Genomic DNA, 16,644 nt, shown 5'->3' with positions numbered 1-16,644 from the left:
TACTGTAATCGACTCATTTTAATCTTGTGTCAGCTGGATTTTTTACTATAAATTTTCCAGCAGTAATATTTTCGCTAATGACAGCTGGTTGATTGAAAATATTTATTGTTTTTTCCTTGTGAAAAAAGTATTTTAAATCCAAAGGTTTAATTAAAAGTGAATTAGCGAAAAGGCGACCCAGTTAGTGCATGCTGACTTATTTCAGTATTATCACTATTTTAAAAATTTTCGTTAATATTTTTGATAATTTTTTTTATATTATGTTTCTGAATGAAACAGTGAATAATTCTATGAATTTAGAAGAAGTAATAAAGAATTTCATCAGTCCAAAAACAAGCATTTAAGTAGCACTGTTCGGAAAATGATCCAGTTACCACACCTTACTATATAGTACGATTTTTTGGAATTTTGCATTTTCAAAAATATCTTTCGGTATAGGAAAATTTCATAAATGGTAGTAAATTCATTTTATTTTTAATATATTGTAAATTTATACGGGAATGCAGGGATTATTCAAAAACGAATATATTCCAATCTAAACCAAAGTGAAACAGGTGTGATCCAGGAGTTCCACATTAGATTTATTATTCTTTTATAAGACAGACCTAATGTGATGGTGAGGTCCCTTATACATCCCCGCTTTCCTCTATACTTAACCCTAATGATTTTGTTGATTTGCAATGTGCCTCAGGCCGAGGAAATGTGGAAAATTTCATGAAATTTTCAAATCCTCTGTGCAGAATTTGGCGGTAGAACACACATTGAACGCCAACGTGTTTTGCAGCAAAGTGGCTCGGTGGTCAGTGTTGGAGCTTCCCTGTTTCGAATTGGGAGTGGACGGGGCCAGATCGGCGTGAGAAAAAGTGGCAAAAGTGGCCAGGAGAGCTGTTGTGTGTGCGAAGAGGAGAAAAAGTTCGATTTGGCCGTTAAGAACAATTTTATCCCCACAAAAGAAATCGCCTGTGATAGAAGTGACACTTTTGTGCTCTCTCACGAAAATTTTCACACGCCACACTCTTTTAATTTTTAATTGATTTCAGTGTCTGTGGATTTTCGCGAATTGCGAAGGGAAGACAAATTATTTTTTTTTCGGATAGTTCTTCACCTTCCTTTGCCATCGGCTGTGCCTCTCTGTGGTTTTGTTTTGTTGTAAATTGTTGGGTTAAGAAGTTCAGAGGTCGTGTGAACACTGAGGGTGGAATAAAAGACATTCTCATGTCGCAAAAGTGGATCTAAATTTAATCGTGAAAGTGATTTATCTGTGGGAAGCCTTTATCTACTGAACAGGACTGTGGTATCTTGGGGATCCACAGAGAAATGACACGATCTGTGACATGGTTGCTCCTTCTGCTAGGATTTGCCTTCGTCACGGTCTCCCTGCATGGTAGGTTTGCAAATTGGTGGGAAAATTTCGCCCCCTTACACCCCAGAAAATGAAATGTGGCCTCTATCAACTTGCGGGAAACTTATGTAATTTTCACAAATCAATTTTTCATAAAGACAGTCCCATGATCGAGCTCTTTTCTCACTTACATTGATCTTTTTCGTGAATAAGTGCGAGTGAAAATTATGCAATTGAGAGTGTGTGTTATATTTTTACAGCTATGTGTAATATTTAAATTTAGCCACGAAAAATGTGGGATTCTCAATATATGTGTATATTTATGAATTTTCGCCAGTGCTAAAGGAAAATCTCGCACACTTTCGCCCAATCATCTCTATTTCATCTTTTTTTTTTCAGGGATACTTTTCATTCGCGGTCAATTCTCATTAAATTATGCCTCAAATGTAGGTGGTTTAATACACCTGGAAAGAATGTTTATTTATACACTGAAAGCCCTAGAAAAGGCTCTTATGCTTTTCCTCCACCAAACTTTAAATTACTTTAGAGAAAGTTTTTACTCATTAAACTATTTGGAATTTTGGAAGGATAATTTGCAAATTAAAATTTATTATTCACAAAATTTGACAGTGAAATTTGATACATAAAATTGCGCAGTTGCTTATGTTAAAGTTGTAAATTTTATAGTTAATAAATAAGTGATATAACCATTCAGATATTCCTGAAAAATATTCCAAGAAATATTTTGAGAAACGTCTCAGAAAGTATGATTGACCACTCAGCACTAGAAGCTCAAAGCTGATCTAATACTTTGCACAGATTGGAAGATAATAAAATTAGGAAAAGTAGTTTAATTTGAAAATGGGTTATTACAAATTTTATATTTAATCGATGGTCTCTAGGCTTGTTGTAAATTTAATATAGGGGCATATACAGCCCAATATGATTAAAATGTGTTATTAGAATTAACTTGCATGATTTTGATGCTTTGTTATAATTTAGTTTTAAATTAGGGTAAAGTAGTACAAGTTGGACAATCAATGGTACAATTTGGGCAGGGCTTTTTTTCTTGATAAATTTAGTACTTCATTTTTATTTGTATATTTTTAATGCTTTAGTTTTATAATTTGGTTCCTTGAGCTTAAAAACAAATTTTGTACTGTATTTATCAAGAAAAAAGCCATGTCCAACTTGTACCGGTGAATTGTCCAACTTGTAACGCTATGTCCAACTTGTATCACTTTACCCTACTAAACTATAGAAGCATAAAACATTGCTAAAAAATGGTTATTTATTTTGATTGCTGTAAGCAATTTTTTTTAGAGAACTGATAAGTGAATACTTCATCCTTTATTACAAAAGAAAATTTAATTTCAAGTTCCAAAATTTTTGGAAAAAAAGCGAAATAATTTGGGAATATATTGATGCCAAAACTGGAGATTGCAGAACTTAGTTAATTATGAACTTCTGTAATTTGAATAGAACTTTTATTTCAAATTTTCTCTGTATGACATGTAAGAAATAGATTTTGATTAGTAATGCCTCCAGCACATGTTTCAGATTACGAAAAAATATCATGAACTCGAAATTACTTTTCACTTTTCTTTTTCAAACGTATTAAACACCTCTGATCCACTCACTCACACTCAAATCTATATTGAAATTGTTGTGAAGCTTAGAAGAAGAAGAAGAAGAAGAAGAAGAGTTAAAAAGAGCAGGAGAGACATATTCAATATATTCGACAAAGAATGAGATGGAAATTTTGATTTAATGAAATTTTTCTGGTCTAAAAGTTGCAAAAACATAAAAATTTAAATTAAATCACACCTTTTTAAAATATAGAGAAAATTTAAAGAAATTAAAATTCAGGTATCCTTTTCTTTCTCATAAATCTTGCGCATATGTAAGTCTGTCCTACTCTTTCGCTGTGTTTTCTTTTTTTGAACATCACAATAAATTCAATTTAGTTCAGTCTAATTTAAAGTGCGAAGGAGTAAGATAGATATTGTAAAACATTCCTAATCTAAAATGTATGCTGCAGCTATAATTTGAAATTTTAAATCAAATAAAGTATCTTTAATTTCATTAATTTACAAGAACAGTGATTCTTACCTCTAAACTACGGGAGACTGGGGCAAAATTTGCCAAAACGGATATTTTATTTTTTACAAGTTTTTCAGTGAATCTGAATGATTTATATTTAGCATATTCTTATAGAAAATTTACCACTCTACAGCTCTGCAAAAGTTATTTTCCTCTAACTCGAAAGGAAATGCGCTTTCTGAACCATTCTCTAAAAGGTGGAAATTTTCGAAACTGCTAGGGCAAATTTTGTCAGACGTGGGGTATTTTTTGTCATTTTCTTTCGTTTTGTTACGAGTTCTCGTTAATCACAGAACTATCCAATCAAGATATTTTGATAGGAAATTTATTCCTTTATAACTTTATGCAGACCACTTTTTAATATCTAAACCAGAAACGTGTTTTTCAAATTATTTTCCAAAAGGTGTTTTTGGCAAGAAAATCCTCTTCGCCGGCTAAGAAATGGCAGAAGAGCAAATTGGGCGAGTTGAAATGAACGAAGTTTGCCGAGTAAATGTCAGATAGCAAAACAGAAAAAAAACAAGCCTTAAAAACACGTTTATGATGTTGGGAATTCTTCCAAAAATCATTTCTCTCTTCCTGTTGGAATTATGTTGCCTCAGAAGTCATCCCTAGTTTAATCAGAACCAGTGACTGGATGTGTCTTTTCGCCATGTGAAATGTCGGAATTATTCGTGTTTTTGCCAATTATTGCCCCATGCGTTTTGGCAAATTTTACCCCGACTGGTCATTTTTGATAAAGCTGAATCTGGAGGGAAATCACTTTGAAAAATTCGCAAACGAACAACAGATTCGTGTACAGGATATCCAAATTATACAGCAAACACACACTAATGCATCAATTTCGGAAAGTAATTCACTGAAAATTGATATCTCCTGAAGGGCAAATATTTTAAAAACCGGGCTCAAAATTTCAATATTTTTTATTTTCTATATTTCTTGCACGAATTCCTTAAAACCTTTGACATTTATTGAGGTTCATGAAGGCAATTAGATAAGAAATTGAAGCCTCGGTCTCTTTTCTCTTGAAAGATATCGAATTTTAAAATTTTAGAATTGACAAATTTTGCCCCAGTCTCCCCTACTTGGACTATGACGATCATTTCTTCAGTAAACAAGCATCCCGATAGTATCAATGAATTCATACAGATCTCGTCCTCTGTAGTCTAATATCCAATTAAAAAATTGTAGTGTTCGATGCTACCATGAGTTCAGTTTCCCCAATAGGGGAGATTGGGGTAGCATTAGCCACGTATAATATTAGATAGAGGTATGTTATAGTTTGTCTTGGAAGGAATATTGAGGAAACCATTCTTTATTCTAAATATATACTTTCCTTACTATTCATTGAAATATTTATCAGCCTCATACAAACATTTTTTACACAAATTATACGCAATGAAAAATTCTATTTCGATCGGAAGTACTTCGATTCAGCTTCTGAAATGTTTGTAATCTTAGACGATCTATCTATTTAAACACAATAAAAATTGCAGACTTTGACCTAGTAATTAGTTTGACCTTAGCAATTAGGTTAATTAAGTATTCCTTTTAAATCCTTGCCAAGAAAATCTTTTAGATAGATAAATACTGAAAACTTTAAGATCAATTTCCTAGATAAGAAGTGTTATTACCTTTTAACAAACTAATTTTTTTTATTTATTTAACAAATAATATCTTAAAGCTTTCTCTATTCCAGAATTGGTTGATATCCTTTGGAACAAAACTTTTATTACGGGTTTCCTGATTTGAACATTATCCCTTTTCACTTAATACTACGGACAATCCTTGACTTGGACCTGATAAACTTGAATATATAATATTGATGGTTTTAAGGCTATACTGTTCTAAAGGTATAATTAGAATTAAACGAGTTCAAAGAATCCTATGCGAAAATATGATTTTCAGATCTAGAGTATTTATTAGGTTTGAAAGATTAAGATTTGTCTATTATGGGCTTCCGACCTAAGGTTTAGCCATATGGCTTAACTATAACTTGCTATAACTTATTATAAGCAAAGATTTTTTTTGAAAAATTTGACTTCGGATAAGATTAAAGACAGAGGGCTCATCAAGTTTAATAAAAAATGAAGCTATTTTTGACTTTTCCTTGTAAAAATTATACATATATTGCACTGCAACTTAAACAAATTTGCTCGTAGTTGTTGTATTATTTCAGCAAACATTATAAAATATGTAGTTTTAGATAGCTTTAAGGGCACAATTTCTAAATATATCAGGCTGATAAAACAATTCTCTTTCGGAGAAACTTGCCATTAGTCTTGAATGCGTTTATGCAAAACGTATGGAAAAGTGAATGTCGAGAGGCCCTTGATTAAGAACAAATAATCCATTAAATTTTGAAAAATCAATAAAATTTGTTGCTGTTTACGATTTTGAGACCCCCGGGAACTGGGCCAAAAATTCTAATCTGAACATCGCTTATGGGTCTGCTTAAACATTTATCGGTTTCATTGCATCCAGGCCATTTATAAAGTCCGTTATGCAGTCCCCATTCTTCTACAACCCCAAAGGCGGTATTTCAGCTCTATATCTCGGATTTCACGTGCCTGATGTACACATACAGTGCCGTTTCTATATTACGGCAGACAATCTTTGGTTTGGATAAGTAGCAGTGAATATGTTTTTGTATCGAAAAATGACTTCATGCCGCTCTTGCTTATGTACCAACATTATTTAAAAAAAACGATTTTAAGATTTCTAACATATCTGAAATTTTGCACAGGAAAGTGAAACCTCCTTGAAATTGGGCATTTTTCTCCTAATTTTAAATTGAACTTAACCATACCATGTTATATTTTCTGCTCCACATACGAATTGGAAAGCAAAATTCCATTATGGTAAACCTTAATTCCATTTAAAAATAGAAAAAGAAACCTTATTTTAAAGGTATCCCAATTCAAAGGTGCTACACTTCCCCTACCATGGGAATATTTTTTTTTTAATATTTTTTTCTTTTATGGTGTGTACACAGTAGAAGCAATTTTCGTCAAAAATTGCCTCTTTAAAAAAATCTGACGTTTCTGCCTACAAGAATAGAAGAAATTCTTTTTAAAAAGACATTTTTTAAAGAAATTTCTACCAGTGTGTAGAGGCTAGTAAGAAATTAGATAAGTTAAGTCAGTTAAGTCATTTATGAATAAACTTTAGTTCTGCAGACGACTGTTTAACTTCTGTAGGGATACTGGGGCAGAATTACCCAGCAAATAATATTGTTAATTATTCTGATATAAATAGTAGGAAGCTTAATATTTTTTCTAAGGGAAAATTAACACTCCGACTGTCTAATTCAACCGCTGACTAATTCTGCCCCGGTTTCCCCTAATTTTCTTATAGTGAGTTCAAGGCCGATTAAAGGATATATCAAATAGACAACTGCGTGCTTTTGAAGATAATATTTTCAAATATTTAAATACCATACATTTGGCAAGGCCTTAGTCTAATAAGGATAGTCATTAAGTGGAATAGTGTCAATAAGTAGAGCTTTCACCCTAACTGAAATAGCATTGTCTGTAACGCAAAAATAAATTCACCAAAAGAATGAATGCCTTTCATTACAGGAACTGTAATTAAATTGTGTTTTGGCAGCTCGGTTTATTCTATTAAACACCGCTCGCGTAAATAAATTAAACTTTTAATTTCAAGCTAAAACGCCACTTCATCTCAAAATTCTTCCAATGAATTGAAATATCCAATAGAGAAAGGTATTAGTAAAAATTGAACTAGTGATCTTGTGTGAAGAAAAATATGCAAGGACTCATTAAAAATGAAAATTTCAGCATCTAAATGGTTTCAATATTTGAGAAATCCCTTCATAGTGACCCATTAGGCATGTAGCCAAGAAATTTTATCTCTCAAATAGGCAATTTAGCCTCATTCATTGAGGTTTTTTTTTACTTGTGCATTATGATCTAAAAACAGACCAGTCATGCGACAAACAATGCCAGATTTTGAGCAAATAATCCACTCCATCGAGAAAATTTCATTTGATTGTGAAAAATAATTGAATTTTCATCACATTTGCAAGCTATTTCTGTCGCTCGAATGAGTGAAAAAAAGTTCAGTTTCACATGGTGTCTTTTTCATTGATCTTCAGAGGGTGATCACAGACATATGATCGCAATAAATTGTGAATGGAAAAGAAGCCGGGATAGTTGGGGCCAGGCAGCGGCACGCTTGATATATGTGTCAGTGGGAGAATGAGGCAAAGAAACTGCATATCTATTGCGTATTGAAAGATCTTGGGAGAATAAACAAATTCTCTGATCATTTCTTTTTCACTTTCGTGTTTATTGTTTCGGCAGTTTCAGTTTTCAAGGTTCACACTGACTGTGTATGTGATAGGAGGAAAGGCCAGTGTGTATATTTTTACCAATATTTCACTATCATTTTCCCAAAATATCTTCGCAATGAAAATCAAAATAAATAGATATTTAGGAATATTTTGTTATAAATTTAGAAGGGGCTCCAGTGGAGGCGCCTGGTGGGACACCAGGCGCCTCCATCTCGATCATTAAAATATTTAAGAGCAATCTCAATGATTCTTGTGCATTTCTCTTCTTGGTGGCAGATGCACAGGTTCATGCTGAGGTTGGACCATCGGAATCCGAATGCAGACCCTACATCGAGAAGGCGATCCATGATTTGAAGTCCGGGGACTCAGGAGCAGGTAAGGACTTGGGATTGTTGATAAGGTTGATGTGGATGCGATCTTAATGGATGGTTTTTGATTCCATTTGGTCAGTTGGCGAGGACGATGGAAGTCCAGAGACGGATGCAGTTGACACTGGCGGCCCAGGAGGAGAGGATGATGGTGAAGACAGCACGGAAAATGCTGCAATCGAACAAGAGAGCCAAGAAGCTGAAGTCGCAGCTGATGACGACAACGATGACGATGGAGACGACAATGTAACACAAGAGGATGAAGCTGCTGCAGCTGATGATGATGATGACGATGATGGACCGTCCCAGGAGGACGAACAAGTAGTAGCGGAGGATTCTGGAGAAAACAATGATGAAGATGATGATGCAGCAGCCAAATCCGCTGAAGACGACAATGACGACGATGCGACGAATGATGAAGATGGAGATGGAAAGGACGATGATGGGGATGAAGATGACGATGATGATGTGAAAGCCAGTGCAGAAAATCAAGATGACGATGATAATGCAGATGATGATGATGGCAAGGATGACCAGGATGATCAGGATGACCATGATGGTCAAGATGATGGAGAGGATAGTAGAGAGGCGACAGCAGAAGGGGACCAACCGGAAGATTCTCAGGAAGACAACAAGGATGTTGATGACGACGATGATCAAGATGACAATGAAGAAGATCAAGCTTCACAAGAAGCAACTGCAGATGAAGATGACGGACAAGACGATGAAGATGATCAAAAGTCTGGAGAAGCAACAGCTGATCAAGACGACGGGGATGACGATGATGATGACAATGCTGATGATGAACCATCTCAAGAAGCTGCTGATGAAGAAGAAGTTGAAGAGCAATCAGCAGAAGTCCTCTCTCGTGGAAAACGATCTGCTGCAATGGACGACGATGATTTTGACAATGATGGTATAGATGATAAAGTGGATGAAGATGACGACAATGACGGTGTGAAGGACAGAGAAGATGACGATGATGACAACGATGGAATTAAGGACAAGGAAGACGATGACGATGACAACGATGGTATAAAAGATGAAGACTCCAAAGAATCCGCCGACGATGACAATGAAGGTGACACACATCATGATGATGATGACTTCGATGACGATGGTCTACACAATGAAGTAGACGATGATGATGACAATGATGGTCTGAAGGATCACGAAGACGATGATGATGACAATGATGGCTTATCTGACGATGAAGATGATGATGACGATAATGATGGCATAAAGGATGAAAACTCCAAAGAAGAGACGGATGACGATGATGATGCAGATGACAACAAGGACGACGCTGAAGACGCCGAAGACGATGACGATGACGACGACGAGAATCCAGAAGAGGAACTAACTCTGGTAAATTTCTATCTATTCCACCACTATCCATAAATATATCAATTTATTTCAAAGACTCTTTTGAAATTTTCAGAATAATTTCGTAATTCGATTAACCTCACAAGATTACCTCAGAAGATTAAAACATATTTTTAAATACTTTTAAAATGGATTGTTTAAATTATTAATTGTGTTAAGTAAAGGTTTGTAGGTTTTTTTTGAAAGGTTATGGATGTTCTTCCAGCTGAACACCTATCCTCGGTTATTCTTTTTTTTTTTTAGATTTTTAAAAATATATATATTTTTCAAATGTTAAAATGGCGTTGATCAAAATATTCGTTCTTTGCACTACAATTTACTCGTTACACCTTTAAATAATAATAAAAATACTTTTTCGAAGTTACTGAGTTTCAAACTATACTTCAAAAGAATTTAATAAAAAAAATCATGGAATGTTCTCATAAAATTTCTTGTCATTCTCAGAAAAAAAAAGAATAAAAAAAAACATCATTTTCTCAATTATTACCTTTAGCTCGTTAATTGAAATCCGTGATAAGCGATGTGCATAAGGAAGTTACGTTAAAATGTTTTTATTAATTTATTTTATTAGTTCTTGATTATTTTTGTTATGAAACTCTGTCGGTACCCCTAAAATCCTGATACTTGCTTTATCATTGCAGGAGTCAGAAATCCCGGAGAATCGACGTAGTCGTGATCATATTGCCGAACTTCTTCACTTGGATGACGAATCTGAAGTGCGTGAAAAAGCGATCGTTCGTGTGGCTGATGTGATCCTTAGGGATCTCAAGAGGATCTACGAGAATTCGATCAAACCCTTGGAGACTCTCTACAAATATCGCGATCTCAGCAACAGACACTTCAGTGATCCTGAGATCTTCTCTAAGCCTTTGGTTTTGTTTATGGGTCCCTGGAGTGGAGGAAAGTCCACCCTTATCAACTACCTGACCGATAATGAGTTCACAGAGGATTCTCTGAGAACGGGAGCTGAACCATCACCGGCTTACTTCAACATCCTCATGCATGGAGAAAAGGCTGAAGTTCTTGATGGAACTCAGCTTGCTGCTGACTGGACCTTTGCCGGTCTCCAGAAATTCGGTCAAGGTCTCGAGGATCGTCTTCGGGGTCAGAAACTCCCAAGTAAACTTCTTGAAAAGGTAATCCCAATCAACTTTGGAAATTTGATCTCAAATTAAACAATATCTAATGACTCAATGCCCCAAATCTTGCTTAGAGTCTCATTGTAAAATCATGAAGGTCACACACTCCAAAGAGCCAGAAGTTTTTGTCACTCTCTGGGGAAAGCGCAACTGCTTGTCCACACACATAAAAGCCATATTGTCCCCGTGTGTTGTGAGCATTAATCGTGGCGCATCCCCAAAATAACTCCGCCATGACGGCTTCTCTGGCTTTGGGAGCAAATGACGTCGTCGGTGGCATTAGGAAAGGCTGTTGTGGTGCTATTTTTGTGTGCGCCACATCTAAAATTAGTGGACCCATCCAATATTCTCCACATCACCACGAAGAATTTCCCATTTATCTTCCCAATAATACCGTCTCTTTTGGCCCTCACAGGTGAACATTGTGGAGATTCCCGGTATCCTTGAGGTCAGAAAGCAAGTTTCACGTCTCTTCCCCTTCAACGATGCCTGCCAGTGGTTCATTGATCGTGCTGACATCATCTTTCTGGTTTACGATCCCTCGAAATTGGATGTTGGACCAGAGACAGAGGCTATTCTGGATCAACTGAAAGGCCGTGAATACCAGACTCGCATCATCCTGAACAAGGCTGACCAAGTGAAACCCGAAGAGTTGATGCGTGTACAGAGTGCACTTATTTGGAATATCTCACCACTCATGTCATCTGCGCAGCCTCCAGTCATGTACACCACATCCCTGTGGTCCTTACCATTTGAATCTGGAGCCCCTGTGAGGCTTCTTCAGGCGCAGGAGCGGGCTCTCCTGCGTGATCTCCGATCAGCCATTGACAAAAGGATTGAGAATAAAATCGCCAGTGCGCGTCGATTCGCTGTAAGTTTTTCTTTAACTCTTTCTATATCTTCAAGAAGAGCTAGGATCCTTCAACGGATTTTAGGAAACTTTGGAAATAACAAAGAACAGCTCGTTAGACCAAAAATGCATTTTTGACGTAAATTTACAAACGGTTGACACCGTTGACACTAAACACTGCCTTTTATGATAAAATACGGTTTTGAGATTACACTCCGATTTATATAAATTCGTTAAGACTTCGTATCCAGGCTTAATGTAAAAAGTCCTGGATAATATCAAGCTTGAATCAAGCATGACCATTGTCGGGTTTCAATAAAACTTTTCACGATCATCGGTTGCAGTAAGGAAATTCTCAGTCTGTAGAAAAAATATAAATTCCCTACGACACGATAAAGTCCTGGAACTGCCTAGGCGCAGACTGAAGTCAAGGAAACCACCCTGGATTATCAATATTTCTAACACAAGTGGGAGCTTTGCACAGAAGACAAATGGAGGGATTCTTGGAAAAGAGCCGTACCAATTAATGGGGACCTTGCCCAGGATCCAACATCCTGAATCCTTGCGATCTTCTGACTTGCGCCGTCAATAGTGGACAGTGTGGAATATATTCCATACCACACGAGGAACATGTGTTTACTTGCTTCACAAATGGGGAATGACCTATTACAGTAGACTCTCGCTAATACGGCTCTTTTAAAATCGGGCTACTTTTTAATTCGGGCAGCGGTTACATTTGAAAAAAGTTTGTTGTCATTTTTCAAGTTGATTATGATTATCAAATGAATCAAATATGCTCAAATTTGGCATGGTTTGTCTTAGTTTAGATGTGAATTTGCATTTTTGAGGGATTTTCATGCAATTTACGTTATATATGAGTTTGTAAACTCAATATCTATATGCACATGAATAAAACATCGTTGCATTTCAAAAAGTTTGTCGCCCGAATCTCTGTCTAATTCGGCTGACATTTCGGTCCCATATACCCGAATTTGAGAGAGTCTACTGTACCAAATGTGATTCTATTACGGCACCTCACACGATGAATCACGTTGTTAAAGATTTCCCCAGAAGATGCTAGAGTGTACTTGGTAGCCTGGTCCGCTTATCCCCAGCGGCTCATGACTACCTAAAGAATCTAGATTTAATTTTTGACAACACAGAAAAGCCTACAGTAGACCCTCGCTTATTTGTGAAACCTTTATCCGGGTAACATAAAATAGTCCGGTTTTGGAACGTTTTTGGAAGGTATTCATAACCAGGGAGAATGCCAATTAAGTCAGATCAGGATTTACTCCAGAAATCTCCTACGTAAACAAAATCAAAATCGTTGGATCTAAAAAGATTTCGTGTACTTTTAATCCTTGTGACATGTTGGCCCCGCTTTCGCGAACAAGCGAAAGTTTACTGGAACTATCCTTAATGTAAGAGTATGTTAGATCAGACAGGGAATCTGTAAGGGCGGAGCCCTTAAAACAGAGGTGTGCAAGAACCGTTTGAAACCGAACATACGGCAAATGAAACTTGTACGTCAATGGTCAAAACGCTACCTGAACAAACTTATTTTGACGTTTAGTCGGTTTTCAAATGGTTCTTGCACACCTCTGCCTTAAAGCAATTGCAAGTAAGAGCGCTTTGGCCGCCAGGGGTTTCTCCTGAACCCTAAGCGTTCCTCCTAATGATCTATCCCTTACGACGATACAACATGAACTATCTCTCAACATCAATAGTAATCCTCTCTACGATAACCCTCCCGAAGGGGTAACTCATAGCGTAATACTAGGAACGCTCCTAGGAGAAATCAGAGCCGCTCCGAGAGACATCTATGATATCAATTCAAATACCAACGGGGGGTTTAACCGTTGAGGAGAAGCTTATGCTAACAAGTAGTAATGTAAGATCTTAAAACCGGTGGCAGCCAAAATCCCGAAAGCCAAAATCCCGAACGCCAAAATCGCGAAAAGGCCAAAATCCCGAAAGCCAAAATCCCGAAAGCCACAATCCTGAATGTTCAAAATCCTGATAGGAATGAAATTATATGGAGGAAAATGTTTAGAATAATTTCCCAAGCCACAGAAGATTTCCCTTTGCCTCCAGCAAGCGCGGGTACAATCGTGGGAGTAGCTATAACACTTTTAAGAATTCGGGATTTTGGCTTTCGGGATTTTGGCCCTTTCGTGATTTTGGCTTTCGGGATTTTTGCGTTGGGGATTTTGGTGTTCGGGATTTTGGCTTTCGGGATTTTGACCGGGACCCCTTAAAACATTTAGATCAACGTCAAATAAAGCTCAATTTTGATTACTGATTTTATGAAGTGATTAACCAGGTCGAACCGAGTCGAACTAAATTGAAACCAAATCGAACTCCTCAATGAGTTCAAAAATGGGTTTCATTCTGATCGAAAGATTTAATTGAAGATATTGAGGACAAATGATGCAGTAGGTTTAGTAGCATAATTAAGTTAGTTATACGTATCTTGAATCAAATTTACCTAACTTAAGGGATAAGACTTGAGAACATTTTTCCTGATCCTAGAACTTTTGATCGAAAGTTAGAACTGAGGATAGTGTAACTAGGTCTAGATATTCAGAAACACAAGCAAATTCGAGGTATCATATTTCATCCAAAGTAATCAACAACTACGAGGTACTTACCTTGAGTAGATTTTTCCGATCCCGAAATTTTCAGATCAAAGGGAAAAACTTCACGGTCTAACAGGTTTTAGGGATAGGGTAGTTCTAAGCTTGCAAGGATAGATCTACCTTACTGTATTTGTAGAGAAAGTTAAGAAAATTACTGTATTTGTGTTACTTGTACAGTTTTAACAAAACTAAATTCCTCGAAAAAGGTACTGGGTTTTTACTGCTCCAACAATCTTAGATCGTAGGGCAGAAATTTGGATAAATATCAAACTTCCGACCGATTTTACGTTCTCAAATTTTAGTATGTAATTGAATGATTCCAAATTCTAAATCAAATCTTTTCCCTTAGGTTCGCGTACGGAATCATGCTAAGATGGTTGATTGCTACCTGACAACCTACTACAATCACAAATCTCTCTTCGGCAACAAGAAACAGATTTCCGATCAGATCATTGAGCATCCACAGAACTATCACATCTACGAAGGACTCTCAACTCTAACCAACATCTCACGCTACGATCTGCCAGATCCTGAAGTCTACCGCGACTTCTTCCGTCTCAATCCCCTGTATGAGTTCAAGAAACTCTCTGAAACCTGCACTTACTTCCGTGGCTGTCCGATCAACAAACTCGACGTATCTATTGCCTACGATCTTCCCGAACTGGGCGGGAAGTACAAGAAACAGCTGGAACAAGCCCTGGCTCAGCTCGAGGACGCCGATGACAGCAAGGAAACCACCGGCAAGAGTTGAGCTCCTTCAACTGTCTTTTTGTACAGCAACCACTTCCTCTAATCCCTTTTCCTTGTCCCCCTATTCTCACGTTTCGCAATTCATTTTAAAATCACTTTTTTTTCATCCCCCAACGCTCTTTCTTTCTCTTTCTTTCTTTCGAGAGACAAGACAATCGGGACATGTACCCTTGATTCCTCAATCCAGTTGATTACTCAGATTCACCTTCGTCTGCTGGATTGTGGGTTTTTTCTTCAACTCTTGCGCAATTGTGTTTTTAGATTTTTAACGGCAAGATTTTGAGAGAGAGATATATATAATGAAGAAATAAAATGCTGAAAATGAGAACTGATTGAAATCGAGTTAAACCAGATGATTTGTAAGTTATTGAAGGAATTAAATAAAAATTGCGGCGATGTAAATATATGAGAAGAAATTGTTTGTCTTTTTACGTTTAATAAAGCGGCACATTCGACAGTAAAAGAATAAGGCCATTCTGATGTAACAAATATATTGAAGCCACTTGTTGACGATTGACGCCATATTGTCTACATTACTTCGTAGACAAGGTAGACAACTGTTCGATTTTTCAAAAATTTGAAGAAAATATCTGCGAAATTCCAAAGAAATTTGTCAGATTTGGTCCGAGAAGAAGAGATTCATCAGAAATACCCAAGAGGGAGACATTAGGAACAAAAATCTGTAGAGCATTTCCAGCACCTTGGAAGTGTTTCATTAAATTAGTCAATACTTCCTGCATTTCTTTCACTTCCAATAACAAAATTAAGTGAATTTACCTATTTTTTCAAACAAGAAAAACAAATTGTATTCAAATCAAAAGACAGAACCTACCAGAAGTATTGCGATAGGTTAATATGCCCTAATTCAGAACAATCTCCAAAAGGAAAGTTAGCACAATTTCCAAAACAGAAAAAATGTTACGTCACAGTGTTAGGCCATCAAAAATGTATGACGTTGGAATAAAATGTTTACGTAGGGTAAATGTCCTAATTCAAAACCATTTCCAGACGCTTTAACTTTGACAGAAGATTCAACACATTAAGTTCATATTTTTTCTGGACAGAATTTCATAAATTTGCTCCTTGACTCTTCTAGAATGTAACTGTTTAGTGAAAATTCTTTAAATATAATTTGAAAACTTCTTAAATACAAGAAAAACACACAAGTGCAAAATGCTTCAATTGGAAACAAATTAATACAAATGGAGACAAAAGAAATTTTCTAATTGGAGACAAACAGTGTAAGTGAAAAGGCTTCCAAAACCTTGTTGAGTTGCTCCTGAGTGCAGGATTTGTTCTTATTCCTGGTCGTTTCTCCTTTCCCATTGAAGCATTTGCAGACATTTCAGAAAAAACCATTTTTGTTCACGAAATAGGTAATTATTTCATTTAAAAACTTCACGTACTATTAACAATAAAGATTAGCACTTAATTTAACTAAAATTAGCCAGAAATATGATATAAATGTTAAACGAAACGAATAAACAACAGTCAATTTATTGTGTTTTTCAGTGGAAAACTAGGTCGATCGATGAAAAATTCGATGGTGAAAATGTACACTTTTAATTTTTCTGAGCAATTGACAAATTAAAATTTGTGAATATTAATGGATTTTAGCTTTATTTGGAGCAAAATTAACTAAATAATGAATTTGTGGTATGGAAAATATATAAATATAATAATTTAGTACTGTATTTATCATAAAAACAATGACGTTTCCATTTGGAGTAGCGAAAAATTTCCATTTAG

At 36.1% G+C, this 16,644-nt stretch overlaps 1 protein-coding gene across 1 annotated transcript; it reads left to right on the top strand.

Annotated features, from left to right (window-relative positions):
• Window positions 1–785: 785 nt before the first annotated feature.
• On the top strand, window positions 786–15,311 carry LOC129798296 (uncharacterized). Its single transcript, XM_055841361.1, has 6 exons — window positions 786–1,384; window positions 8,037–8,135; window positions 8,211–9,496; window positions 10,156–10,650; window positions 11,069–11,524; window positions 14,495–15,311. Exons 1-6 carry the CDS (start codon window positions 1,318–1,320, stop codon window positions 14,894–14,896), a joined length of 2,805 nt encoding a protein of 934 aa, XP_055697336.1. The 5' UTR covers window positions 786–1,317; the 3' UTR covers window positions 14,897–15,311.
• Window positions 15,312–16,644: the final 1,333 nt, after the last annotated feature.

This window comes from Phlebotomus papatasi, chromosome 1, assembly GCF_024763615.1.
Source record: "Phlebotomus papatasi isolate M1 chromosome 1, Ppap_2.1, whole genome shotgun sequence".
Taxonomy (NCBI): Eukaryota; Metazoa; Arthropoda; class Insecta; order Diptera; family Psychodidae; genus Phlebotomus; species Phlebotomus papatasi.
Note: the sequence above shows the minus strand (reverse complement) of the source record. Positions and strands in the feature narration are given on the sequence as shown.